Source organism: Cyanistes caeruleus, chromosome 9 (genome assembly GCF_971803275.1).
Source record: "Cyanistes caeruleus chromosome 9, bCyaCae1.hap1.1, whole genome shotgun sequence".
Classification (NCBI taxonomy): Eukaryota; Metazoa; Chordata; class Aves; order Passeriformes; family Paridae; genus Cyanistes; species Cyanistes caeruleus.
The window spans coordinates 9623274-9650431 of record NC_141709.1 but is presented as its reverse complement, the minus strand read 5'-3'; the positions used below and the strand labels follow the sequence as shown (position 1 = coordinate 9650431).

Sequence of the window (27158 nt, the reverse complement as noted above, 5' to 3'; positions counted from 1 at the left end):
TTGGCAAGGAGACAGTCTATTACAAGTCGTTAGTTCTATGACCAAGAATTCAGTAGTTCCTAATTCCCACTGAAAATCTGTCCATTTCATCCCTCTAGTTATGAACGTATCATTGGGGTTTTATGCTTCTGTTCTTTACCTGTCTGACTGTGGCTTTTTTGTGAAGTCACTGATGGGTGTTTCACCAACACATTTCTGCTGATTACATGGTAATGGCATGGCATCAGCAGACATTTCTGAATGCCTATTTAAAGTGTACTTTTTACTCTTCTTAGAGAATCTTGTCTTTTTTCCTTCATCCAAAAGGTGGGCTAAGTGAGCCTTTAAAGAAACATAATTTCAACAATTAGAATTCCTTCAAACCTACTGAATGGAGAACAGCGACAAAATAATTAATAAAAACAGCAGGGCAAAGACAGCAGAAGAGAAAAGTAAAATAATGAACCCTACACACCACCTGCATAACCACTTTCATCTAAGGCTATCTTCAAAATGAGAAAAAAAAAAAAAAAGGATAATCTTTTGCTTAGAGAGGAAAAGTGGAGTAACTGGATTGTGCTGCCTTGCTTACAGTTACCAAAGTTAACAGCAGAGTTAAAAATGCCTGTATTTGGCTAATTATGCCTCTAAACGTTTTACTACTCTGTTATGATTCTGCCTTTAGTTAATATAACCTGATATACAACAAAGAGATGGGAACACATGTAGATTCACTGGAGAGCATATGCTGGAGACAACACATCCATTTTTTCCTAAAACAAACCAAAACCACAAATGACCTGAAAATGTTGAAAATGACCTGGGATCATTTCAACAGCCAGCAAACTGAGTAACACAACAAACTCCTTTGGCTTTTACTCAATCCTCTGCTTTTTTTGACCTGGGCCTTGAAGATCTGTTCACAGATCTCTCTGTGAACATGTCACACTCGTCCTATTGAGAACACATGGCTCATCGCAGCTGACTGGCCGCGCCTGCTTCCAGAACTGGCAACTACAAGCTGGGAGCCAAGAGGAGATACAACACTTCACTTGGAAAAGGGCCTTCCTTGAATCCCAGAATCCCAGAATGGTTTGGGCTGGAAAGGACCCTAAAGATAGATCATCTTACAACTGCCTGGCATGGGCAGGACACCTTGCACTATCCCCCGTTGCTCCAAGCCCTATCCAGCCTGGCCTTGGACACTCCCAGGGATGGGGCTGCCACAGCCTTTCTGAACAATCTGTGCCAGGGCCTCAGCACCCACACAGGGAAGAATTCCTTTCCAAGCTCCCATCTATCCCCACCCTTTGGCAGTTTGAAGCCATTCCCACTTGTCCTGCCACTCCGGGCCCGTTTCCAAAGACCCTCTCCAGCTCTCTTGGAGCCTCTGTAGGCACTGCAAGGGACTCTAAGGTCTCCCTGGAGCCTTCTCTTCTCCACACTGAACACCCCCAGCTCTCTCAGCTTGTCCTAAAGCAAAGGAGCACCAGCCTTCACAGCAGCTTCGTAGCCTCCCGGAGACTCCTAACGGTGAAACTCCACGCCTACCGCTCCCCTGCCAGGCCCCACGGGTGTCGCTCCCGGCTGTCGCTCCCGGCTGTCGCTCCCGGGTGTCGCTCCGGGTGTCGCTCCGGGTGTCGCTCCCGGGTGTCGCTCCCGGGTGTCGCTCCCGGCTGTCGCTCCCGGCTGTCGCTCCCGGCTGTCGCTCCCGGGTCTCTCTCCGCCCCCCAGGGGCCCTCAGGCGGTCCCGCTCGGACGCGCTCGCGCCGAGCCCGCGCGTGCCGTTGTCAGACCAACGGGGGCGGGGCCCGCCTCATCCACAGCGCCCCCCGGCGGCCGCTGCCGGCAGTACCCGGCCGGCCATCCCGGCCCGCTCACCCGGGACCTGAGCTCCGGAACCGGGGAACGCAGCCCCCGGTTTGTGTTCGTCTCTGCACAAGGCGGACCAGACTTCCCACGACCGGACCTTTCAGCTCAGCACGGCAATGAGAACACACCTCCGCTTAGGGGAAGGAACTTCTAAGGTCTTCCCCATACATTTTCTCTGAATACCCAAGTCGTTGCCATTCCTGAGGCTAGACTAACGCCTTTTTTTGCCTTACGGCTAAGAAATACCATTGTTCTGATCTACAGGTAAAGGCGCAGAAACTGGAAAACATATTTTTGTCTGGATTTCAGCCCATTTCTTAAAATACTTGGAAGACAAGATAATGGCGCTCTGTGCTATGTCCCAGCACGCCACGTCCCTGTTCCCCGTCTGCAGCTGAGCCAGTCTGCAGCGCCCCAGGGAGGCACCCAGGGTCCCGCGGTGCGAGCTCTGTGCTGCTCAGCAGCGGAGTGTGGCTCTGAGGAGAAACATCATCACACGCTGTGCTGTCCCGTCCTGTCCCGTCCTCGCATCAAGAGTTCTGGCGGCCCCTCCACCGACGTCCCCATGGAGGCAGCTGTGGCTGGCCAGAAGACCCCCGGCATGTCCACGGGACGGCTTTCCTCATGGATACCGCAGAGGCTGCTCCCCGTTCCAGGCGTTTGCGCCCGCCCACGTCCCAGGGCACACGGCCAAGAGCCGGTCGCCCTCCGGCTTCCGAGCACCTCAAGGCACGAGCACGCCCGCTGGGTGGTTTCCCCCAAACCAGCGGCAGCGTTGTGCACCCTTGGAAGGGTGCGAGCACCCAGGGCTGCAACCCCAACGCCGGGCAGCACCACCCTGCTCGCCGGCCTCTGGCCATCACCTGTCCCGAGCACTGCCCGCGCCCTCCCGGACCCGCCCGGAGAGGCGGCGCCGCGACCGCCACACACCGCTCGGAGCAGCTCGGCGTCACTCGATTACTCTCGGCGTCACTCGGCATCACTCGATTACTCTCGGTGTCACTCGGCTGGACTCGGCGTCATTCGGCTGGACTCGGCGCCACTCGGACCGCCGCCCCGGCCCGGGGCTCTCCCACGGCCGGCACGGCCTCGGCCCCCCCCATCCCCCCGCCGTGTGCGAGTTGTTTGCATCGGTGGAAAAGGGTCCGTTTTAATGACAGCATCTTGAAGTTCTGTAAGTGTGAAGCTGGGAAGCTCTGGAGCCTTTGTGGTGGTTTAGCCGAAGTGGCGGCTCTGCCGCAGGGGTGTTCCTGTCCGTGGTGCCGCTGGCGGGCGGGACAGGGGAAGGAGCGGCCTGAGGGGGCTGCGAGCAGGGCTGTGGGAGGGAGCAGTAGTGGGGAAGGCTCGGAGCCGGCAAGGTCGCCAAAGCACAGGGAGCAGTAGATTGTGCTCTGATGAGGACGATGTTTGACAAGTAAAGAGGGTGATCTAGAGGTGAAAAAAGGCTTTCCCGGATGGTGTTGCTGGAGCAATCAGCTCATCACGTCTGCTGCTCATACATAGAGGTCACAGGCAAGTGCTTTTGCGAGTGGGCAAAATCCTGACCAGGTGACTCAAGGAACTCTGGAGCACTTCGTTTCAAGGGACTGAGAGCTGTGGAGAAAGTGGGCTGCCTGTATTTCAGAGTAGTGTTTCAAGCCAGGTGCTTATAGACTGTGTCCTGCTAAAGGATTGTTCTGCAGAGCGCAAACTCGGTCTGAAAGTTTATGATTTATTGCTGTCTTAGCCTCTGACAAATAATCAATAATGATAGTGTTAATAGGCATTAATCAAGAGCCCCAAAGCAGTGGTTCAGCATAATCTGGCTCCCTGAGCTAAGTCAGGGGAGGTTTAGGCTAGATATCAGGAAAAGCTTTTTTCCCTGCAGGGTGGTTGAGCGCTGGAACAGACTTCCCCAGGGAATTGGTCACAGCACCAAGCCTATCTGAGTTCAAGAAATATTTGGACAATGCTGAGCCCATGTGATTGTATTATTGGGCTGTCATGTGCCAGGCCAGGAGCTGGACTGGATGATCCTGGTGGGTTCCTTCCAACTCAATGGTTCCATAATAAACCTCCACAGGTGCAACTTGAGGCAATTTCCTCTTGTCTGTTACTTGTTACCTGAGAGAAGAGTCCAGTCATCACCTGGCCACACCCTCCTGTTGTGCAGAGCCAGAAGTCCTCCCTGAGCCTCCTTTTCTCCAGACTGAGCACCTCCAGCTCCCTCAGCTGCTCCTTCTCCAGCTCCTTCCCTAGATCTGTTGCCTTTTGTGGACACACTCCAGTCCCTCAATGTCTTTTTTTGTGATCAGGATCCCACAAATAACCGGAGGATTCGAGGTTTGGCCTAAGCAGTGCCCAGAACAGGGGGACAGTCGGTGCCCTGATCCTACTGGCCACACTATGTCTGGTAGAGGCCAGGCTGCCCTTGACCTTCTCGCATACCTGGGCACCGTGCTGGCCCATGTTCAGCTGCAGTAGTGATTTCTCTCTCCACTCCAAAGCAGCAGTTCAGTAATTCTTTTGTTACCAGCCAAGGTGTAGCAGAAGATGAACACAAAGCAAAGGGGAATCAGGTCTTTTCCAGGATGCAGAACAATCTTAAGTGGAGAATAAAGCTTAGAGGAAGCTGTCACAAAGAATGATTTCATTTCAATACCACAGCCCTTTCACTAGTCCAATATGCAAGAAAGAAGAGAAACCAGGGAGCCTGATAATCATTCCTAGTCTCTAGCTCTCTGCTGATTCCTCTGAGGCAGGACTCATCAGCAGACAGCGATTGCACCCTCTGGTGCCTCCTCTGCACTGTGTGAGCAGTGCACAGCAGCTCTGGGAGGGAAGCTTCACTGCAGAGAGCTTGTGCTTTTTGGCTTTTCACCTTTACGAAATGGTGCTTTGGGTCCTTGAACTGAAACACGCAGGACACTCCTCAGCTGAGGAAGAAGCAGCTGCTAAATCTCTTTTTGTGCCCAGCAGGTGAGGAATTACCACGGAATAATTGACGCCACGGATCTTTCAGCTGTAGCTTGCTGTTCCTCTGCAGACTTCTCCCGTGGTAAGATGACTACGGTGACGTTCTGGCAGGCGGTGATCGCTCAGGTGTGAATTCCCAGGCAAGTGATCCCTCAGGTGTGAATTCCCAGCGGGCGATCCCGGGGGGCCAATTCCAGCGGCGATCCCTCGGGCTCACGGTGAAGTCCCACGAGCAGCAGCAGCAGCAGCAGGGCCGGAGGCGCTCCAAGCGCTCTGCGGTACAAGGGGGACACCGGGCGGTCGCTGCCGGCACACACCGGGTCCTGCCCGCTCCTTGCATTTCCTGTCCTGTGATGAAAGGATGGGAAAAATCTCTAATCTTCCACGGACAATGGAAGGCACCGCTCCTTTGGAGAAGGAAAAGTACTTAATGCGGAATTACTATTTAAGCCTTGTAGCACACTTGCTCGGAAGTTTTAGAAACAGTTCCATTTTACAGCCACATAAACAGAGCAGGTATTTAGAAGGTGTGTTCAAAGTCCTGCAAACAAAGAACCATCTCCTGATCACACTGCCTTTGCAGTCTACAAATGGGAATGCACAACATGAGAAGCAAGAAGGTCTGTGCTGAAATCCATGTGTAGGGAAGGACAGCAGCAGTGTGCCAGTGCTTGCTTTTTCAGGAGAGTGCAAAGGGTGCAATGGCAAAGGCAGTTTCCTGTGCCTTGGGACTCAGTATTGCTGCAGCACTGGGGAGTGAGTGCCAGCTGTGAATTCTGAGTGCTGGGCTTTCATCCTTGGCATGAGAACTGCTCTTTATTTTTTTTTCCCCCTGTATTCATACAAAATGGCTTCTGTCAACATTTGTCTATATATTGACTTTTATTTGCAGGGGCACTTGAGAGTCTGGCTGCGATGAGGACCCTAAATTTTAGGAGAGCAAACTTTCAGTTCTTTAAGGAAGTAGTGGAAAGGATGCCTTGGAAACTGTCCTCAGGGATAATGGAGCTGAACAGAGCTGGCACCTATTTGAAGACATTCTTCTTAGAGAACAAGGGCTCACAATTGCCACTTGTAAGAAGTCAAACAAGGAATGCAGGAGACCAGCTTGGCAGTGTAAGGATCTCCTTGTTTAAAATGTAAGAAAATAATATGCATACAACATATGTAATGCAAAGTGGTTTTTGAAAGAAAGTTAAAGCAAGAGGGTTATTGAAAGTTAATATATGTGATGCAAGAAGGTCATATGCAGGCAATATGTAGTGGCACACATCATGGGAAAGATAGAGAGATAACACATTGGTGTGTGAGGATGAGATCAGTATAGCTAAGGTTCAGTTGAAGCTGCATTTGGAAAAGCCTTTAAAAATAATAATAAGGGCACCTAGAGGTACTTCAGTGGGAAAAGAAAGATAAAAAGAAACCTCCCCTATTTCCCCCCTACCCCCACAAGCCAGACAGGACTAGTGACAACAGACAAGGAGGAGGCTGAGGTACTCAACAATTGTTGGTCTCAATTTTTACTGCCAGTCACTATTCCCACATCTCTCAGGTTATTGGGCTGGCAGACTTAATTCCAGCCCCTTGTAGCAGAAGGTCAGGTTTAAGACCACCTGAGGAACCTGAGCATGCACAAGGCCATGGGACCCACCCAGATGCATGGCAGGTCCCTGAGAGAACTGGGAGCTGTAGCTGCTCAGATGTTCCCTCCATCATATTTGAGAAATCAAGGCAGCCAGCTGAAGTCTCCATGGATTGTGTTGTACTAACACAGAAGCCATTTGACTCCAATACTCTTGATCTTTTTTGTAAATCTTAAAGTTCTGAGTAAATTTCTGCAAAGGATGTCCAATGCAAAGTTTCAAAATGGAATCTTTGTTATTTGTTTTCATATTGATCTTGGATATTTCCATTTTTTGCACTCCTATATTTTCTAAACATTTGTAGTGATTGAAAAGAAAACTGAAAGGAGTGACTATGTTCTTTCCAGTGGTATAAATGTGTGGCCAAGACTAATATTTTTTAAGACAAATATATTTTTGCTATGTCTATACACATGTGCTTACCTATGTTTAGTTTATGTGTCCAGGTTTTGGCAATGGGGGAGCCACAGGGCTGGCCTGTGAGAATAGCCCAGGTTCTGTCCTGTCCCACCTGCTTCCAGCTGGCTCCACTTCAGGATGTCCTCCCAGCAGAGAGAAGAGGCTGGGAAAGCAGCCTTTAGAAATGTGACTTTTTGTTTGTTTTGATTTTTTTTTAAGTTAATAAAAACCTTCAATCTGATTTTTTAGGTTTTTTTTAATTTCTGCCTGTTTGTTTGGGTTTTTTTCATTATTTGTTTGGGGTTTTTGTGTCTGTGTTTGTTTTGTTACAGTTTTGTAGAATTCTTTAAGCAAGATTGATTTGAAAGCTGAGCAGTCCTGTACTGTATTCTCCTGGATTCACCTGAGACTCTTCCTAGGCAGCTCCCTGATCCTGTTTGCACTGTGTCACACATCATTCTCCTGAAGAAACTGTCTGCTCATGGCTTGGATAGGTGCATTGTTTGCTGGTGATAAACTGGGTGATGGCAGGGCCCAGAGTGGTGGGAAGTGGAGTTCATCCAGCTGATCCCCAAGGCTCAGTCTTGGGCCCAGTCCTGTTTAGTATCTTTATCAGTGATCTGGACAAGGGGATTGAGTGCACCCTCAGTAATTCACAGATGATGCCAAGTTGGGTGGGAGTGTTTTTCTCTTCTGGAGGACAGCAGGCACAGAGGCTCTCTCTAACTACAGTTCTACACAGTCCCAGTAGGTGCCCCTGTGCTTACCCCTTCATCTGTCCATCCAGGTCAATCTGTAACCTCTACACCAGCAGCCTTTATTCATCATGATCAACAGGTCTGGATATGGAGACCAGTTTGTCACTATTAAATGTCAGTCTTGGCTGTGGGCACATGCTACTTCTGCTTTATAAGTGTGACAAATTTTTAATGCTCCAAAGAGTTTTGCTATGTACTGTGCATCATGCAGGTTTGGAAAGAAAAATTTTCCCAGGCCAGGAAATAGATATAAAATAAGAGGAGATGTAAACTATTTACTTTTGTGAGTTTTTACTCTTTGTCCTTCTTTCCCAGCTTTATAAATGTCCATTAAATACCTCATAAAATGTTATCATGACATAGCCACTTCTGTAAGGAATTAGGTAATCCTGATGCTTTACAAGACACTTGATTTGGCCCAGGTAGAATGCTGTTCACAATCATTTGTCAGCTGTCACTACAAACACCTTTTGTACTGGTGGTTTGTGGGTGCTTGGGTTTTGTTTTTTTTGGAAAGGACTTTGCTAATTGCACAGAACAGACGTATTTCAATTTATTCTTTCTATGAGTTTACTGACTTTAATTAAATTTTCTCAGTAAAAGGCATTGATAGAATGTATTATAATAGAACTTTGTAAGCTTTCTTATTCATGAAAATTTCAGTTACTGAAGTTTTAAGCAAAGAAGTGTACATTATCTACTTTGTCATATTGCTAAACTCTATAAGAAAAACATAATATGTAATTGAAGTTGCACCTTCTTTTCTGGAATGAGTAATAAAAGTATTTAATTTGGTAATGATGTACCAAACCAATATACTTCTGAAACAAGTATCAATGGAAATAAAAGATATATTAAAAAAATTACCAGAGTTTTACTGTTTTCTAACGTGTTAGCAAATAGGACTTTTTTGCATTTTCTTTTCTTTTAGTTTGTGAACAAGAATGAAAAGGAAGGCTGTGTCTCAGCAGTTTTCCAATAGCTTAAGGAAGAAAACTTCACAACCACCCTGGGCAACCTGTGCCAGTGTGTGGTCATTCTCAAAATAAAAAAGTGTTTCCTGGAGATTAGAGGGGATCTCCTGTATTTCAGTTTGTGACCGCTCACTCCGGTCATGTCACTGGGCCCACTGAGAAGAGCCTGGCTCCCTCTTCTTTGTGCCCTCCCTTCTGGTATTTATAGACATGGATAAGATCACCCTAAGCCTTCTCTTCTCCAGGCTCAATAGTTCCATCTTTCTCCATCTTTCCTCACGACAGAGTTGCTCCAGTCCCTCCATCATCATCTTCACAGCCCTTCACTGCATTCTTCTGAGCTGAGGAGCCCCAAACTGGAGCCAGCACTAGAGGTGCTCCCCAGTGCTAAGCAGAGGAGAAGGATCCCCTCCCTTGGCCTGCTGGCTGCACTCTCAACACAACTCAGGATCCCTTTGCTCTTCTCTGCCAGAAGGGTGCATATTTTGGCTTGTGTTGATCTTGGTGCTCTCCAGGACGTGCCAAGCCTTTCCTGACCATCTGCTTTCCAGCCCAGCTAGGAGGCCTGCAGCATGCTCTGGTGCCTGCCTGGTAGTGTTCCTCTCCAGAAACAGGACTTGGGGGTTCCCCTTCTTGAACTTGGTGATGTTCCTGTCAGCCCATTTCTCAGGCTTTTCGAGGTTCCTCTGGATGGCCACATGACCTTCTGGCATGTCTTTGTAGATCCTTTCCCTCTATTCAGTGCTGGTGAGGCCTCAGCTGGGCTCCCAAGCTGGGTAATGAACAAGTGGGATATGAAGCTACTGGAAAGAGTTCAACAAAACATCACTAAGATGATGACATTTTAGTTCTCACTGTTTTTCATGCACTTCAATTATTTGAGAATATCTGTCTTTTATTTTAGCACCTAGTTTAATCTTCTTTTTGATTCTGTCTGCCATAGAATACTAGAAGTTTCTCCTGTACCTAACATGAAATTGAAAAATAGTTTTATCATGAACAAAATGACTCAACTACTATGGTTTCAATGGAATCAGGATCAGAGTAATACAATTTTTTTTTAACAACTAAATTAACTGACAGTAAATGAAGAAGGAGTGGCTGAGGTCACTTGGTTTGTTCATCCTGGAGCAGAGGAGACTGAGAGCAGACCTTGTCGGCAGCTGCAGCTCCTTCCAAGGGGCAGCAGAGGGGCAGCTCTGGTCTCTGCTCCTTCTGACCAGGGACAGGAGACCCAAGGGCACTGCTGGAGCTGTGTCAGGGGAGGATTAGGCTGGGTATCAGGGAAAGGATTTTTCCCCAGAGGGTGGTCAGGCACAGAACAAGCTCCCCAGGGAATGGGCACAGCCTTAAGGCTGCCAGAGCTTCAGGAGCATTTGAACAATGCTCCCAGGGATGCACAGGGTAGGATTGTTGGGGTGTCTGTGCAGGGTCACGAGTTGGACTGGATGAATCTGGTGGGGGCTCCTGCCATTTCAGGATATTCTGTGTTTCTGTGACTGTATCAGTTATAATTTCAGGATCAACATCAAAATGTTCTATCACCACGTAAGCTGGATGCTGGCACCTCCTGGCACCTCCTGGTGGTCCAGTGGCTCAGATGTTCTTTCTGTCCTGGGCAGGGATAGCGAAGTTGTTTGGGTGACATCTGTCAGTGTTGCACCAGGTACTGAATATTCTATTTTACCCACACCAAGAAGCTTGCTGTAAGCCAATCATGCCTTATAAAGTGCTATCAAGTATGACTCTCAACTTTTAAAATTAATGACCTGACTGAATGTTCCTGATGGAAATACGGCAATCATTCTGAAGAAATACAAGCTCAGTGGTGCAAGGCAAAGGAAAGGGTAGCTTCAAGTGCATTTATCAGCACCCAGTATGTTTGGAGCTAAAAAAACCCTAAAGCCCCCATTCAGCAAACCCTCAATTTTTACAGCCCCATTATGTAATGACATTTAAGCAAGTTATGTAACTGAATGAAACATTTATTAAGTTCCCTCTTAACTAACAGTGGAAATGCTATTAATTCTTTCCTGTATATCATGCATATAGGCATACATCATAATACATAAACTTCACATGTTCTCTCTTCCAAGTTTAGGAGTGATGTATCCCAACAAATAGGAAGTCAGGCAGAAATGCAAGGAGGCATGCATGGATGAAAAATGAACTCCCAGACAAAGCCAAACACAAACAGGAAGCCTGCAGAGGATGGAAGCAAGGACAGCCTGGGAGGAATACAGGGGGATTGTCCAAGCAGCCAGGGATTGTCTTGGGGAAGCTTAAGCCCTAATAGAACTAAACTTGGCCAGAGACATCAAGGTCAACATTGGCACTTGGACCAACCTGCTCTGCTGGAAGTGTCCCTGCCCATTGACTCGATCTCCTCGAGTGTGGCCCGGCTAGCTCAGTGATGAGGTTTCTCTTCACTCGAGTTTCGAGCCAGCATATGTTTGTGGGGTTCACTGATTTTCTTCAAGAATTCAAGTCTACAGAGCGAGTAAAGGAATCAGGGGGGGACTCTCTCTCTGGTTTGCATGCCACAGTTTATTTCTGTGAAGGGGAATCCAAAGGACGAGAGACAAAGGATTTGGGGTCTGGGGGGTCTCTTTTAACAGGGTTTCTCGGAGGGAGGGAACATCAGAGAAAGAACCAATTATTTTTCTCAGTTAGTACATCTTACAAACTTTCTACAAATCAAGGTTACACACACCGAGAGAAGAAATAACAGACACCAACTTCTTCAAATGCCCACAAAGGTGTAGGAGTATTCTCCACAGAGGGGCAGAAGGGGGGAGAGGGGGCGGGCTTGGTTTCCTGGCAACACAGGGGGGAAAGAAAGGGAAGGCAAGGTAAGCATGGCCTCTCAGCTTCCATAGCTCAGAGGCATTCTGGGACAGGAACAACAAAGTTACAAACTTGCGTGTTGGAAAGAAGGGTCTCTCTTCTCCCAAGCCCGTGCTTTCCTGGGCTAAAGAAACTTCAAGCAGCTGGAAATGCCAGCAGGGTCTTCTCTTTTCTCTATCCGGCCTCTCGCCGTGGGGCTGAGGAGAGAAACTTCAGTAACCGTGGTAACCTGACACCAGGTAAACAGGAGAAAGAGAAGTTGGGGCGGGGGGGAGATCCCAACTAAAAGAGGGGAAAAGATCTATTTCAAGCTATCAACTACAACAGGTTAGTATTTTCCCTTCTATAGAAACCTGCTGATAAGAATTCAATGTGACAACTGAAATAGATTTTCCGTTGTCTCATGATTATTTTTTCCCCTAATTTTATATAATATGAAACATTTATTTAGTTAAATAGCCTGAATTTCATATGTCATGAACAATTAAGCATATGAAAAAATTTAATTGCTAATGCAAACTGTGTCCCTTTACATAGGATGTAGTGAAATTATTCCTTCCATACACATGAGCTCTGTCCCACAAGAACTCTGCTGTTCTCACAGTACCACTATGATCCAGAAAGATGGGGAAGCTGCTGTTAAAGTAATGAAAGCAGGATCCTGACCCATGCTCTAATTGTCCTTTCTTCATGGATCCAGCCAGTGAACAGGAACAGTGTGAACACCGGAAAACTTAATTCTGCTGACAAATTTTCAAGCTTGATGTCCAAAAGACATGGTATTTACCAAGTTGACCATTTTATGGATGACTGCTCCACTGAAGAAAAAAAATATACAACCTTTCAAATAGAAGCACAAAACTGTCTTGAAAAGCAACACTATAATTATATTACTATGTTTTTATAGGAACTATAATTATTATATATATATATATATATAATATAATATTATTATTATTATTATTTATAACTATAACACAAGTGCCAAGTTTTGCTCATGACAATCATCAGTAAATGATTTTATGGTCTTTTGTCTTGACCCATGAGATTTTTCATTTTATTTTCTCTTCTCTCCCATTGAGGAGAGGGAGTGAGAGATCAGCTGGGTGAGGGCCAGATCAAGGTCAATCCACCACCCAACCTTCTTCAAACTTCACTTACTCACTGTAGGCTTCTAATACAAGATTCCCTAGGTCAGTGTATTTCAAATTTTGTATTGCAGCCATAACTGGTTGCAAAAGTCAAGAGTTAACTGAGAAATAAGAATGCATTCATGTGATGCTGACGTATGAAATTGCTGATGCCAGCACATGACTTTAATTGCACTGACACAGAAGTTTAAAGCAGAGAAGCTATTTTTACCAGCTCCTTACACACATTCCTAATTGCAAAATTAATTTTTTTGTTTAGAAGAATTCACTTTATAAAAGTATTTCAGCTGAAAGAGAAAAACCCTCTGAAAAGGCAACATATTTTCATAGAAAGTTTAATCAGGAGAGCTATTTTGGATCTTTTCCCCAAACATGATATATAGTGAATGATTTAACACATTTGTGAGCCAACCCACTATAAATGTTTATGAAAGACTGTAATTTTTAAGTATTTTAGAAAAAAAATAACTGGAATTCATTAACACAGCTACTTGCAATCATGGAGAACTTGGGAAAATTTGGGGTTCTGCAGTCTTACTGTCAGATGTATCAAGAATTTCATCATGGTTGAAATAAAAAAGTGTTTATCCTTTCCCTCTTCATTTCTGAAACTTTCTTGTTACTGGCTGCGATCTTTCTTTCATTTCTGTGGAGACCTCCATCCGAAATGCTCCGGCTCCATTCCACTTCCTTCTTACCTACAAATATCTCCTCTGTTGTAACAGGACAGCTTTATAGCGCATACTGAAGCAGAGAAAGCAACTGCAGACTGTCAGATGGAAGAACCCAGCTGGTTTTAGTGTGATCGGTTCCAGGTAAGGGAATCTAAGAAGGAAAAAGAAATAAATAAAATAAATTAATAAAATAATCTTTTCTAGGGCAGTGGACATCTGAGGACACTAACAAGTAGATGAGGGCAAGGGAACACTGCAGAAGTTATTACATGCCACCAAACGTGGAACCAGATCCTTCTTGAATCCAAAGCCTAAATTGCTAATAGAATTCAGGGATTCGCTGCTTCTAGCTTAATAGACAAGGGGTGGATTAAAAATCTTGTTTCATATATGTCAACTAAGGAAAAGTTAATCTAACAGTTTACTTAAGGAGGAACAATATTAGGAAACACTATTAACCAGACTCCCAGAGCTCCAGTCCCTGCTTCAGAATGAAGGAATACAATGGACAGAATTTAATACTATGCAAATTGTGAGATTACAAACAAAATAAAATATCTATTAAATATTTATAAATATGTTTCTATGGTGCTTATCTAAGTCTGAGTTTCTAAAATTACGGTAAACCTCACTGACATCCTTGAAATTGATTACATTCTTGCTGTAGGGCTATAGTGGATATCTGAACTAGTTTACTTGTACTGCAACTTACTGGAAAGTATAAGAATATTAAAATTTTATATTTAATATTTCATTGGTTCTGATTATTATTATTTTATTGCATGTTCTGCCTCTTTACTTGGAGCACCTATTCTTTATTGCTGTGTGGCTTTCTATAGTGAGAAGACATCTAGAAACATGCTCGTGGGTTTCAGTTAGACATTATCATCTTCAACATCTAAGTATTTTTTATTTTAAACTATGTTTTCAGTCTCTGACTCTTTAATTTGTACACATATATTTGTGTTTCCTCATTACACCTGATTTTATAGATTAAAAATCCTTAGTAGATGAACCTATAAGCTATGAAGCTTATATATTGTGCAAGAAACTGCATATTAAAGTATTGACATGATACTTACTTAGAACAAAGTTTTCCACATACATTTTTGATGATTCTTACTATCTCCTAACAATGTTATGTCCTTTTGCAGGTAAATGATTTCTCATCTGAGAATTGCCACATCTTTCTTTGATGGTAATGACAATGCCCAAGTCCTCATCTCCCTTTGGCTGTGTGGGTTAGCTTACAGAATCAGATCATAATTCATCGGGGCAGAGGTAGAGTCACAGGTGCTTGAGGCAAAGCACAGTGGGAAAATTCCTGTTGCCATTCACTCCTTCCTCTAGGACACTGGTAGAACGTGGTTGTTTATGTTCTGAAATGGTTTTCCCAGGCTGGACTCCCTGGGCTTGGACTATAAGGAAAAATATGGATGCTCACAGCCCCTGGGTGTTTGGAAACAAAGCCAAGTGAAAGCAAGGCCTCCCTCCAGCTGCACTCTCTGCAGCCACCTCTGTTCCTGCCTCCTGCCCTGAGGGCCGCGGCGGCTGGACGGTGTCCTGTGGGCAGGGCCTGGATCCTGTGGGCAGAGCCTGGATCCTGTGGGCACTGCCTGGATCCTGTGGGCACTGCCTGGATCCTGTGGGCAGGGCCTGGATCCTGTGGGCACTGCCTGGATCCTGTGGGCAGAGCCTGGATCCTGTGGGCACTGCCTGGATCCTGTGGGCAGAGCCTGGATCCTGTGGGCAGAGCCTGGATCCTGTGGGCAGGGCCTGGATCCTGTGGGCAGAGCCTGGATCCTGTGGGCAGAGCTGGGATCCTGTGGGCAGGGCCTGGATCCTGTGGGCAGAGCCTGGATCCTGTGGGCAGAGCTGGGATCCTGTGGGCAGGGCCTGGATCCTGTGGGCAGGGCCTGGATCCTGTGGGCAGAGCCTGGATCCTGTGGGCAGGGCCTGGATCCTGTGGGCAGGGCCTGGATCCTGTGGGCAGAGCCTGGATCCTGTGGGCAGAGCCTGGATCCTGTGGGCACTGCCTGGATCCTGTGGGCAGCGCCTGAATTGCCCAGGCAGCGCTTCGATTCTCCAGGTAGCGCCTGGATCATCCAGGAAACCCCCATCTCCCTCCCAAACATACCCCACTTTGGGAACCTGGTGATTTCTAAAATCTATACAATTGGTGAGAAACCTCATCAAGGCATGTGATTGTGAAAAATTAAAATTCCTGCAGGAGGAGATGAATCACAAAAGCATCATCCACCTTCCATCAGCACAGGCCAGGGCTGGCAGGACCCACAGCACCGGGGCAGCTTGTGTCTGCTTCCTGGGGGAATTTTTTCCCTCCAGTTCCACAGATTTAAAATCAAAAGAAAGGGTGGAGAGAAATAGGACAGAAGGGATATGTTTGCCTCCCCTGGATGAGCTCACTGCTCCCTGCACATGGGCAAGATATCGCCAAGCACAGGACTTGTGTGTTTTTAAAAGCTCAGGCCTCAGAACATCCTTCTGGCCCTGCTCGAGATAAAACTGTTTCCAGGATCCACAAGTAATGCCACCAAACCCAAGAACATCCATCAGGGAGCACAGATACAAATGCAAATCCACCCTGTATTTGCCAGGTTTAATTGGTTGTGCTTGGTGCTGGAAAAATCAAGATCTGGAGTTGCCTAAAGCTCATCAGGAAGGTGACGGATTTTTGCCTGCACTAATAATGTGCAGCTGCTCTTCTCAGATGTTATTGAAGGACTGCGACTTTAAAATCAAAGGTAGAAATATCTTCCTTGTTTTGTGGCTTGGGCTGCCTTCCATTCCTTGGGAAGATTAATGTAGATTCCCTCAGAGAACAAGGTGGTTTTTTCTTAGCAACAATACCTAGGGTTTTTTTTTACAAAAATGGAAGAGTCTCAGAGCCTCCTCTGGAATCCCTTTGGTGATATAAAATTCAAGTTGTTCATCCCTTTTGGCCCAATGAAAGGATTGTCATGAAATTTAATCTGTGACATGCAAACCCACTGCTACCACCAAGTAAGTCCTAGATAACTCATCATTAGGGGACCATGTGCTCATTTGAGATACTTCAGAACATGAAGACATGATTCCAAAGCTCTGTGTTATCCAGTCCTGAAATTAAGGTGTTAGAAAAGAGAAAAATGTTCATTTTATGATTGTGTCAGGGCCTGAAGTTGTGTCTAAGGTTGTGCCATCTTTGGTTCATTGTTGTGAACCTCAACAAGATAATGAAGAAAAGTCGATGAAGAAAACCCTCTTGTCTAACTGGTGGGAATTTGACTCTTAAGAGAAACAATGGATGGGTCAATGGATGGGAACTTCAGCTGTGAAAGAGGAACAATACTCACTGGAGCTGAGCTCAGCATGGAGTGGCTCTCATGAGCCATTGTGGCCTCATCGCACACTCTGACCAAGCGTGCAATGCCATTGTAACTGGGAAAATTCCAGTGCAGTGGAGGAGATCGAAGGTGTGGTTCTGTGGAGGAAACAGAGAGAAGGAAAAGATGCACTCCATTTCCATCCAGGGGACAGTCTGAAGGTGCCTGGCCTGCCCCTCCCACCTGAGCACCGTGCTCCTCCTTCTCCTGCTCAGCAGCTTTTCATGAATCTAGGGGTTGGTGTGTGTTATTTGATACATTAACTAATAAAACCAATTTGCTTTGCAATCCCAAGTGCCTTTCAAATCTTTTGTGCACAGGCATCGTCCAGAATCGTCAACATGAATGGGAACAAGGGTGGGATGCCCAGAGCACAGAAACTGGTGCTGTTTTGAATGTGTGTGAGAGAAAACCTGATGCCGTTTGGAGTGTAAATAGGAGAGAAAGTGACACAAACACGGATGGGGCTTGGGCAGTGGAACATGTGGTTGCACCAGGAGAGGGAGCGTGTAGCTGCCCTGAGAGAAGCTGTTCTGTGTGTGTCAAGTAGTGAAGATTTAATTCAGATACTCAGTTGTGTGGGTGGTCCCTGGTGGCTGAGAAGCTGCCATTTGCAATGCCAGGCAAGCACTCCTTCCCTCAGAGATCCCCCAGAATGATCTCTACAGCAGGCAGCTATCTTGGAGGAGAACTGGGATGGAAGAACGGGGTCCTGCATCAAACAAACTCCTTGTGCCACAAGTCACAAGGACTTGGTGTCCCCACATCCCTCCCGGCGCAGGCAGCGCCTTTCTCCTCTGCCCCACACAGCACACACTGCACCGCCCCAGCAACCCAAAGGCTTTGGCATTCAGGATCTCCCCCCAGGACGATGACTATAGCGCAATGAAAAAAGCAACCACTCAGTATTTATTAATTCAGTCCTTTTATTTCAACAAAACCATCTTACCTAGACTGGTCAAACTAATCTCTAGGCCATCAGAACACTAATTTCACCTACAGAACTTTATTATTTACCTATGCTAGCTAAAGTTTTCTCCCCTCCCTCTCTACCCACCCTCTTAACTCCCTTGTGTTCCCTGTTACCCCTCCCTTGGTCCCCCCTATCTCCTAACCCTCCCTTGTTCTCCCTGCCCTCCCTCTCTACCCACCCTCTTAACTCCCTTGTGTTCCCTGTTACCCCTCCCTTGGTCCCCCCTATCTCCTAACCCTCCCTTGTTCTCCCTGCCCTCCCTCTCTACCCACCCTCTTAACTCCCTTGTGTTTCCTATTACCCCCCCCTTGGTCCCCCCTATCTCTAACCCTCCCTTGTTCTCCCTGCCCTCCCTCTCCTGATCTCTATGGCCGGCTTCACTGCCTCCGGGCCCTGACGCCTGTGGCTCTGTGTTCCCGGCATCGCCGGATCACAGCCGCCACCCTGCTCCGGATGGCCCGGGAGCCGCGCCGCAGCGAGTGCAGCAGAGCCCGGCCGCGGGCCCTGAGGCTGTGCGGGGCCGCTGCCCGGCTCTCTGCTGCTGCCGCCTGCGCGCCAGGGGCTGCACCAGCGGCTGGCTTTGCCATCTCTTGTGGCTGGCCAGTGGCACGCACAGGGTGCTCCTTAACTTGTGGAGCTCTGGCCGGGGCAGCACCTGCTGGCTGGGTGAACCTGGGAGCTACCAGGCCATAAGATGTGCCCGGCAGCTCAGCATCTTCCCCATCTTCCAGCACCAAGTCGGGGTCCATCAGCAGCTGTGGGTAGCGGGGATTCACCCAGATGGTGTGGATAATGGTGACATTCCTCTTCTTCGGCAAGTTGTTCCTGTTGTTATCTTGCCCTTTCACAGCTGCTCGATCTTCGGTTTTTGTGCCGGTCCAAAGCTCCAGGAGTTTGGGGTCAGAGCTACATGTAGAGCTGGTGTCTGATGTTGACATCAGCAGCGGCAGCAATGCCGAGTAGCTCTCGACCCCACTGGTGCTGGACCGGACATCCTCTGAGATGTCCCCCTCCTCGTTCTGCAGTTCTGGCAGAACTACCCTCGGTGCTGCCCACTGCCCGTGAGCTTCCTGTGTTGCTGAGGGGCCGGGGACGCAGCTGGGGCCGTGCGGGGCAGCTGCCCCGCTCTCTGCCCCTGCTGCGGCGGCTGCTGCCGCCGTCCCCGAGCCCGTGCCCTGAGCCAGGCCCAGCTGCTGGCCGCATCTCCAGATCACAGCCAGCACCTTGCTCAGGATGGCAAGGAAGCCGCACCACAGCAAGTGCAGCAGAGCCCAGGCGCAGGCCCTGAGGCTATGAGGGGCCGCTGCCCGGCTCTCTGGTGCTGCCACCTGCGCGGCAGGCCCAGCCCAGGAGTCACGGTGCAGCAGTTCCCTCGCCCATGGCAAGCCCGGCCCAGGCCCCGAGGCAGCTGCGTGCTGCCCCATCGCCTTCTTCGGAGAGGTGTTCTCTGGCTTTGTGGATGAGCTCGTCTCCATGTCCATAGACATTTCCGACTTGCTCACACTCCGCCTTCTCCCGGGAGCCGCTGTCTCCTGCCGGAGCCGCTGTCTCCTGCCGGAGCTGCTCTCCTGGGAGTGGGCACCGCCGGGCTCTCCGTGCCCTTTTATACCCGCCTGGTCAGGGCGTGGCCCCAGGTGTCACAATGGGCTCTGGGCACACGCAGCCTCCTCGTCACAAAGGGGAACGCGTGGGTGGGGTCCCAAGTGTCCCAAAGGGCTCTGCGAACAGATAAGAAGTCCATAATTTCCCCCTTTATAATGTAGAGTGAGACGCAGGAGAACTCGTATGGTTCAGGTGGCAAAGGAAAAAAATCTGATGATGAGCTATTGGAATACAATTTGGAAAAAGGGAGACCAAATACCCCTGAAGGGCTGGAGTACTTCAGTGTCTCCTTGGCTTCAGTTTAATTCAAAAGGTTTCATTTCTAAAGTGATTAGAAGTGAAACACTTAAAACCCTTTGAAGTGTGCTTTTCCCCTTATTGTGTCTTTTGTCTAAGATTCAGAATTGGGTGATGATTAAGCAGGTGTTTAACTGTAAAAATGAATGCCAGCCAAGGTGGAGGGGCACTGGCCTTGACCCCCTAAAAAGTGATGCTGACCTGTGGGACGTAACCACTAAAGAAGTTGCTTTTGAAAGCGAGAGGTATCCATCCAAGAGTGAGACCAGCTCTGCTGTCCTGGTCTGCCACTGAAAACTCAGCGTATTATTCTGCAAAGCAAGAGAGACATGGTAGAATTTGTTTATGTAGCAGGGTGGGTGGTCTATTAGGGTCGGAAGAGGAAAGCAGCATGATTTGGCATGGGGAGAAAAACAGCAGGAGAATGACTGCCAGTAAAGAGAGCTTGAATGTGACTAGCATGTGGTTTGACCATTACCCCTGATTTTTCCAATCTTCCTTGTCCCATTATCCTTGTTGGTTGCAGTTTGGTAGTCTTTGACTCCACAAATGCTGCAGCTGAGTCTTAATGTCAGGCAAATCTGCTTTGAAAAATTGAGACGTATTTGACCTTGACATCTAAAGACATAGACAAAAATCATTCTTACACAAAGTGCTCTCAGGAATTAAGAACAAGCACAGACTAACAGGAAAGAGAAAACATTTGCTTGCACTCAAGTAATTCATCCAGTTCTACTGAGTTTCAGTAGACTCAAAGAAACAAAAGAACAGTGATACAATTTTGGTATTCCTTTCTATGCCTTCAGTAATGCCACCTTGAATTTGTCCATTTTATCCATTTTGCTAGCCAGAAGTGTACAGGTTTGGGAAGACTTTCTGTGATGCAAGTGGAATAGAAGATAATAATGCTGCCAAAGCAAGTGCAGCCAAACCTGGTGACATCTACTCCTTCTTTCAAAGTCTGTTTGTTCATCTTCAAAGGAACCAAATATGTAAGAAATCTGATACTATTGGTACCAGAGAAGTTGTGAGTTCCCCATTCCAAAAGTGTTCAAGGCTAGGCTGGACATGGTTTGGAGCAACCTAGTCTACTGGAAGGTGACCCTACCCATGGTAGAGGGTGGATGAGTTTTAAGGTCCATTCCAACTCAAACCATTCTGTAAGTCTATGAATCTGGTACTGTATTGTGATGAATCTGGTGTGTTGAGTGTAAGAGGCAGATGTGGAACATGTTCCATGCAGATAATATACTATAGTAAGAGTCTCCCACTGTCTCTGATGTGCCAGGTACCCAGAATTACTTAGATGAAATAAATGTGCTACATTACTCTCTTCTCCTTCATTACTGCATTTTTTTTTTTTTAGTATGGGTTAGTATTTTCCCTTCTATAGAAACCTGCTGATAAGAATTCAGTGTGACAATTGAAATAGATTTTCCATTGTCTCATGATTATTTTTCCCTTAATTTTTATAATATTAAACATTTATTTAGTTAAATAGCCTGAATTTCATATGTCATGAACAATTAAGCATATGAAAAATTTTAATTGCTAATGTAAACTGTGTCCCTTTACATAGGATGTAGTGAAATTATTCCTTTCATACACATGAGCTCTGTCCCACAAGAACTCTGCTGTTCTCACAGTACCACTATTGATCCAGAGAGATGGGGAAGCTGCTGTAAAAGTAATGAAAGCAGGATCCTGACCCATGCTCTAATTGTCCTTTCTTCATGGATCCAGCCAGTGAACAGGAACAGTGTGAACACCGGAAAACTTAATTCTGCTGACAAATTTTCAAGCTTGATGTCCAAAAGACATGGTATTTACCAAGTTGACCATTTTATGGATGACTGCTCCACTGAAGAAAAAAAAAATACAAACTTTCAAATAGAAGCACAAAACTGTCTTAAAAAGCCACACTATAATTCATGCAAAAAATGCTCAGAAAGAAAACCCAGTAAATGTATTCAATGATAAAGAGCTCTTTTAGATTGTGATCAGATTATTAAGTAGTCTGCATTATCCATGGTTTAAAGACTTAAGTCATGCTCCCATTTAAAATCAAGTGATCTCAAATTGTTTTCAGACTTGCATTCATGAAAGTCAATTTTGACATATAAGAATAAAGCATTTCCTTATCTTTATGATGAACTTTCAGATATTCTGTAGGGAGTTTGCATGCAAAAATAGTTCCTACTAGAAATATTCAAGCAAATGTCTCTCCCTAATGAATATTCTAGCAGGTCATTCAGTGAAGCATGCGGGGTTGACATGTTGTTTTCTAAATGATTCTTCTGCAGGGTGGGAATTCTTATTTCAGAACTCACTACATTTTAGCAGTGACAAAAAGATCCATTAATCCTTGTGGTGAGCTGGATTGTGAGCTGCCATTTTCCTTGGAAATGGCTCTGTTTATAAAAATATTTGAGTTAATTATTGTCAATTCCAGATGAACAAAATCATTATACAACATTATTGTTATTCTACATTAGGACAAACCTCACGGCTTTACAGTCATTCCTGTTGTTCAAAAAATGAAATATAATTACACAAGAGTTATTGTGAACCTGATCTCTGTTTCTGTGTCATCAGCAGATTATGAAACTGAACCTTCAGCAAAACAACTTTGACCTCTGTATCTCTGTCTTTACCCCTAACTGGAACATCAATAAATCACACTTACTTTATTTCATGATCCATTACTTGAACTCTCAAAACTTCTTGAATAATTCTTATATTAACTGTTTACCTTGGCACCCCAAGAAACTCTCTAACCTCAAATTCTTAGGGTAAATGATGTCTCAGGCCAAAAAATACATAAAAAGTAAATCCCCATGTGATAAATATGTAAGAAGACTAAATTTAAGCAAATATGTAACCTGAAGATTAAACTCATCTTACCAGGATCAGGATAACATTTATTAAGAAGAACCTGACATATTTTCCCCATGTTTACATGCCACCTAGAAATACTCCTTCTGAGCAGTAAAATATAAAATCAGCTATCAGCAAGGCTTTGCCTAACACAAATTATCTGAAGCTGGGTTAAGTTTTCTTTATTTGTTCCATTTATCAGAAGGCAGGTGAATATTTTCACTCTGAAGGAGACCCGAAAACCACAGCAGTCACCAAGGCACAAATTGTCCAAAATGGTTAACATTTTCAGAATTAAGTGCATATGAGATGCACAAATGTGTATTTTCAGAGGTTATGGTCTCTAACACTAAATTAGTGTCCTCTGTCCCCATGAATAAACCTAGGAATTGAAATCTGTAATAGTATGGTTGAATGGTCTTTTCCATTGAATGTTTTGGGAATGACGGGATTTAAAGTTGTCATCTGTGGAATTCCAATTACAGAATTCAATTCCCAATGGTGGTCTAATGAAACACAAACCAACACAACTCATCTACTATGAGAACAGGTAGTTGGCAGTTTTATAAGGGACTAACTTGATCCATCAGGGATTGATTAATATAATAGGATTTGCTTTTGAATAGGTCCCCAAATTCAATAGTATGTAAGTAACAATTCCAAAATAATACTGTTTTTCAAAAGAGAATCTTTGAAGAAAACACAGCAATATGTGAGGTTAAAGCACATGTTAACAACTCCATTTTGCAATCATTCATAGATAGACAAAATAAATTCTACACTTATGTGAGGGGAAAAAAATTATCTGTACCATGAATAAACAAATAAGCTTAGGCTGTACTTATAAATCAGTGCTCCTCATCACTGTAGAACTTAGAGGATCAGGAATGGTTTGGGTAGGAAGGGACCTTAAAGCTCATCTTTTTCCAAGACTCTGCCATTAGGTACAGTGTCACTGGGAATGTAGGACACAATACACTCACAGTATTTCTCACAGTCACCTAAGGAAGTCCATCATATTACATATTGTTTGACAGAATCTCAGAAAGTACACTAGCATTTTAGTCATGGGTCAAGAGTGAACCATTTTATGGTTGCCTACTATGGAAAGTGGTGCGGCATTTGTGTGACATATTTTAAGGAAAACAGTGCTTTCCTTTTCAGTACTTTGGAGCTCTTCATGCTGAGTTCAGTCTTAGATATCTCAAGTGATTGCACCCTTACACTACACTTAGCAGGGAGCAAGAGTCATGAACTATTTCAGTGCAGAGCAAGACAATGAATGTGTGCTCAACCACCAAATATTTGTGCTCTTTTTCACTTTGTAAAATGTAAAATGCATTCCTTGCAACACAGAAGGACAATCTTGGAATTCATCTCACAAATTCTTAATCCTTCTGAAGTGAAAAATGTAATTTATGTGCACAGGGAGAAGACATCAAAAATGAAAAATTGATCATGATAGACCACTTTCAAATTTCCTAATGTAGTCTTTCTCCAGACTCTGCTACGTACTTCTCATCAGCCTAAGGCAAAAATAAAATACAGTCTTTATAAAGGTGATGAAAGACACTAGCAAGTGGGAATAGAAATGAAGCAAAGTAGTGCATAACATTCCAAATGTGTTTTGTTGAAGTCTTCTCCCATCTGAGAAGAAATAGCAAGACTAACAAAATTGAGCTATGAGGGTTTCTTGCCATTAAAACACTCTATAACCATTCGGTTTATAAAATGTGGGGGGTTAATCCTCCTGTTTTGTGTACGCTACACAGTTTACCATTAATCCATGGGGGAAAGTGCAGCTGAGAGGAACTATTGCTGATGGAAGGATCTACACCTGGGCAGAGGGCTGAAATCACCAAAGAGTGAAAATAGTGTAACACAAGATGCGTTCATCCTGTTCAAATTCCTTCCCCTCAGGAAGCACAAGGCATCAGGTTTCCACATTCATTCCTTTTGCTTAGGAGAAACAACTTCTTGTTCTTCTTTCTTCTGTACACAAAGCAGCATTATCAAGGGAAACTGCTCACTTGTGACAGTAATGAAACAGAAATGCTACGTGAGCTTTGTGTGTGGAAACTCTTACTACTGAATCTCTTCTAATTTCAGTTATTAGAGCCTTAATCAGGAATGGTCAGGTATATTCGGATTGTATGTTTGGATTTTGCTTTTGCCTTGAGGGAAAAAGATATAAAAAATATATTCTTTTGGCTTCGACAGGATAAAATAAAAAAATATTTTCTGGTTTCAGGAAGCCTATTACTCCCTCATTTGTTCATTTCCATTAGGAGACTAGTGATGCTAATTTAGGTAGGGATTGAACTTCTCTTTCATTTAATGTCAAAGCCCAGATTCTTGTTCAATGTTTATTCTCTGACTCTATCAGATGACTGAAGGTTGAAGACTTAACTGCAGGACCAAGTATCTAATGAACAGTTTCAATGCCTGACACTCAGAAATGAAGCCTTGATAGATTTTGGTTCTTATTTTTCTCAGGAAGAGGTTTTCTAGGAGAAGTGAAAAGCATCAAAATTGTGAGAAAAGTTGCACTTCTTGTAATGCAAGATCATCAATTTAGGCTTGGATGTACTCTTAAAATCTTAAAAAATGCAGAATAAAGGTCAGCAGTCCACTGTAAATTATTTGAATTATGGGGAATATTACTACAGCAAAATAGTAGAGAGAAGGTTCTTGCCCAGAAGTAGGACACAGGGATTGTGGGGATGATTATGATCAGACTTAGTGCTAATATTGTATCTAAATATTGCTAATGCAGTATCTAAGTAACAACTCTGTTGTCTATTATAGTGGATTAGCATACTACGTCATAGTCCCTCCTGTTGTGTCAGTGCTTTGGTAGGACCCTTTTGCTTTCTAAACTCAGAGGAGTCTTGGTGAGCCTGGTCCACGTAGTGTCAGACTGAGTTGTACATTCAGCACTTGTGGCTGGGAGTGTGCAGCTTTACAGTCTTTGTCCTGCCCAGCTCTCTGCCCTGTCCCTGAGCCCGTGCCCTGAGGCAGGTGCTGCTGTGTCCCCGGCTGCTGGCCGTGTGGCCGGGTCACAGCCGCCACCCTGCTCAGGATGGCCCGGGAGCCGCGCCGCAGTGAGTTCTGCGACCGGCTGGGACAGCAGCGTGTGGAGAGGGTGGTGACAGAACTGTCACACAGCTTCTCACAGTGACAAATCAATCACTGCAAATGAAAACAGTGCATGTGCACAGCTTTAAAAAAGTGTGTTTTCACATCATGAATAGCTGTAAAGTTGTGGACAGCATAGCTGCAGGCTAGATTTTTTTTGTAAATAACTACAGATTATAAAGAATTGTGAAAAGTGTTAAAAAAAAATAAATTCAAGAGCTTAATTTTATTGGTGTCTATTAAGTGTGATAATTGCACACGTACCAGAGCATTCCCTTCTAAATCAGGATACAGGGCCCACTGAAAATGCAGAGGCTCTTGCATATGGAACATGTGCAACCCTACGTTTAGTGTCAGGAACTATGATGTAAAAGTATTGGGCTAAGTGGGAAAAAGCTTTTCCTTCCACCATAGCTATAATTTCATGATTTCCCCCTTTCTAATGCAGAGTAAAACAAAGGAGAACTCACACAGTTCAGGAAGCAAAAGGAAAAACTCCACAATTGAGCTGTTGGGATTTCCAAAACAGTGGAAATGTTTGTGTAGCTCCAATTCACTGGGAAATGACCAGAGGAAAGAATGGTGAACATTCCAGTGGAGGAAAGTAGGATTATAAGGGCTATTGGGAAGTAATTGTTCCCTGGGAGGGGGAGGAGACTGTTGCACATATTGCCCAGAGAAGCTGTGGCTGTCCCTGGATCCCTGGAAGTGTCCAAGGCCAGGTTGGAGGGGCAATGAGAGCTTATAACATGTAAAGTGCTAAAGCACACTACAAGGTTTACATTTTAAACTCTTGATGAAATACAAAGGAAATACTAAACCTATCACAGTGTCATGGGATGACTTTACCGTTCAGATAGATTTGAGAGCTAAAGAAGTTAAAGCTGCTGGTGGCTGATGGGAGTTTTTTCTCCTGACCAATTATCGGTCATTTCTAAGAATTGACAGCAGTTTTGACCATTGAAAAGTGAGATCAACTTGTGAACACCACCTTAAGATGTAAAGCCAAAGTTCACTTGTTCTCTTTGGTTTCTGGCTTCTGAAAAAGTAACAAGGCTTTGTCTCGGCCTCCTCCCTCTGCTCCAGGCCGGACAAGGCCGCAGAGTGAGGGGTGGGGCGGGGAGAGAAACGGAGCCGGCCTGGCCTGGCTTGGTTTGTAGTTTCTGCTGCTGGACTGAAACCTGACACCATGAGCATCTGCAGCTTTTCCAAGACTTTAATTCTTTTACTACCTGGATAAAATGTACAGATTACTCCTTTTTCCCAGAGAGACAGAAAGACAATCAACGTGAAGAAGACAGTGAAGAAAAGAGTTAAGTTTTAGATGGGGAAGAGACAATAAGGAGATGCTTTATAAGCTGAAATATTTTTCTGTTAGAGCTATAGAGACAGATAAGAGTGTTCTGAAAAAAACTCCTTTAATTCATGACAGAGTATATTAGGAAGAATGGAGTGTTCAAAGTGTGGATTTTGAGCAAAATGTAGAGTAACTGTGATACAGTGAGGTGCTGGAACAGAGTGAAGCGAAGATTTGAGGCCTTGAGGGCAATGAGAAAACTGTTTCCAGGGAAGCTCACAGAGACAGATGAAGAGAACTTTTGCCTTTGAATAACTCATCCTTAAAAAATGACAT

The 27158-nt window shown here is 45.2% G+C and overlaps 3 protein-coding genes and 1 long non-coding RNA gene across 5 annotated transcripts in view; 2 read left to right on the top strand and 2 right to left on the bottom strand.

The window, feature by feature from the left end:
* The window catches only part of LOC147651542 (coiled-coil domain-containing protein 180-like), a 28868-nt gene extending 27092 nt beyond the window's left edge, over positions 1-1776 (bottom strand). Inside the window, exon 1 of the mRNA XM_086841986.1 lies at positions 140-1776. Coding sequence (XP_086698112.1) covers positions 140-234 — 95 coding nt within the window. The 5' untranslated portion in view covers positions 235-1776. The remainder of the gene's footprint in view (positions 1-139) is intronic.
* Positions 371-8404, top strand: LOC147651541 (uncharacterized). The gene is made up of 4 exons (XM_086841985.1): positions 371-431; positions 1545-1964; positions 2251-3025; positions 4810-8404. The coding sequence occupies exons 1-3, from the start codon at positions 371-373 to the stop codon at positions 3003-3005; spliced, it is 1236 nt and encodes a 411-aa protein (XP_086698111.1). The 3' UTR covers positions 3006-3025; positions 4810-8404.
* Positions 8405-11395: 2991 nt separating this feature from the next.
* LOC147651540 (uncharacterized) lies at positions 11396-16932 on the top strand. Of its 2 annotated transcripts, none has more exons than XR_015274154.1 (5): positions 11396-11432; positions 13304-13393; positions 14407-14906; positions 14986-15066; positions 15186-16932. It is a non-coding gene; the product is annotated as an uncharacterized LOC147651540 (long non-coding RNA). The 2 variants fall into 2 exon arrangements; XR_015274155.1 differs by lacking the exon at positions 11396-11432 and adding an exon at positions 11456-11666.
* Positions 16933-17554: 622 nt separating this feature from the next.
* On the bottom strand, positions 17555-21387 carry LOC147651539 (uncharacterized). The gene is made up of 2 exons (XM_086842867.1): positions 17884-21387; positions 17555-17790 (listed from the first exon to the last, which is right to left on the bottom strand). Exon 1 carries the CDS (start codon positions 19096-19098, stop codon positions 17989-17991), a length of 1110 nt encoding a protein of 369 aa, XP_086698993.1. The 5' UTR covers positions 19099-21387; the 3' UTR covers positions 17555-17790; positions 17884-17988.
* Between the last annotated feature and the right edge of the window lie 5771 nt (positions 21388-27158).

What these genes read in the sequence shown, in the direction of transcription:
- LOC147651541 (XM_086841985.1), top strand. Translation starts at nt 371, where the DNA reads ATGGAGAACAGCGACAAAATAATTAATAAAAACAGCAGGGCAAAGACA. An exon ending in AAAGACAGCAGAAGAGAAAA is followed by an intron (nt 432 to 1,544) that starts GTAAAATAATGA and finishes CTCCCCTGCCAG; the next exon opens with GCCCCACGGGTGTCGCTCCC. An exon ending in GGACCTTTCAGCTCAGCACG is followed by an intron (nt 1,965 to 2,250) that starts GCAATGAGAACA and finishes TCTGCAGCTGAG; the next exon opens with CCAGTCTGCAGCGCCCCAGG.
- LOC147651539 (XM_086842867.1), bottom strand. Translation starts at nt 19,098, where the DNA reads ATGTCTATGGACATGGAGACGAGCTCATCCACAAAGCCAGAGAACACC.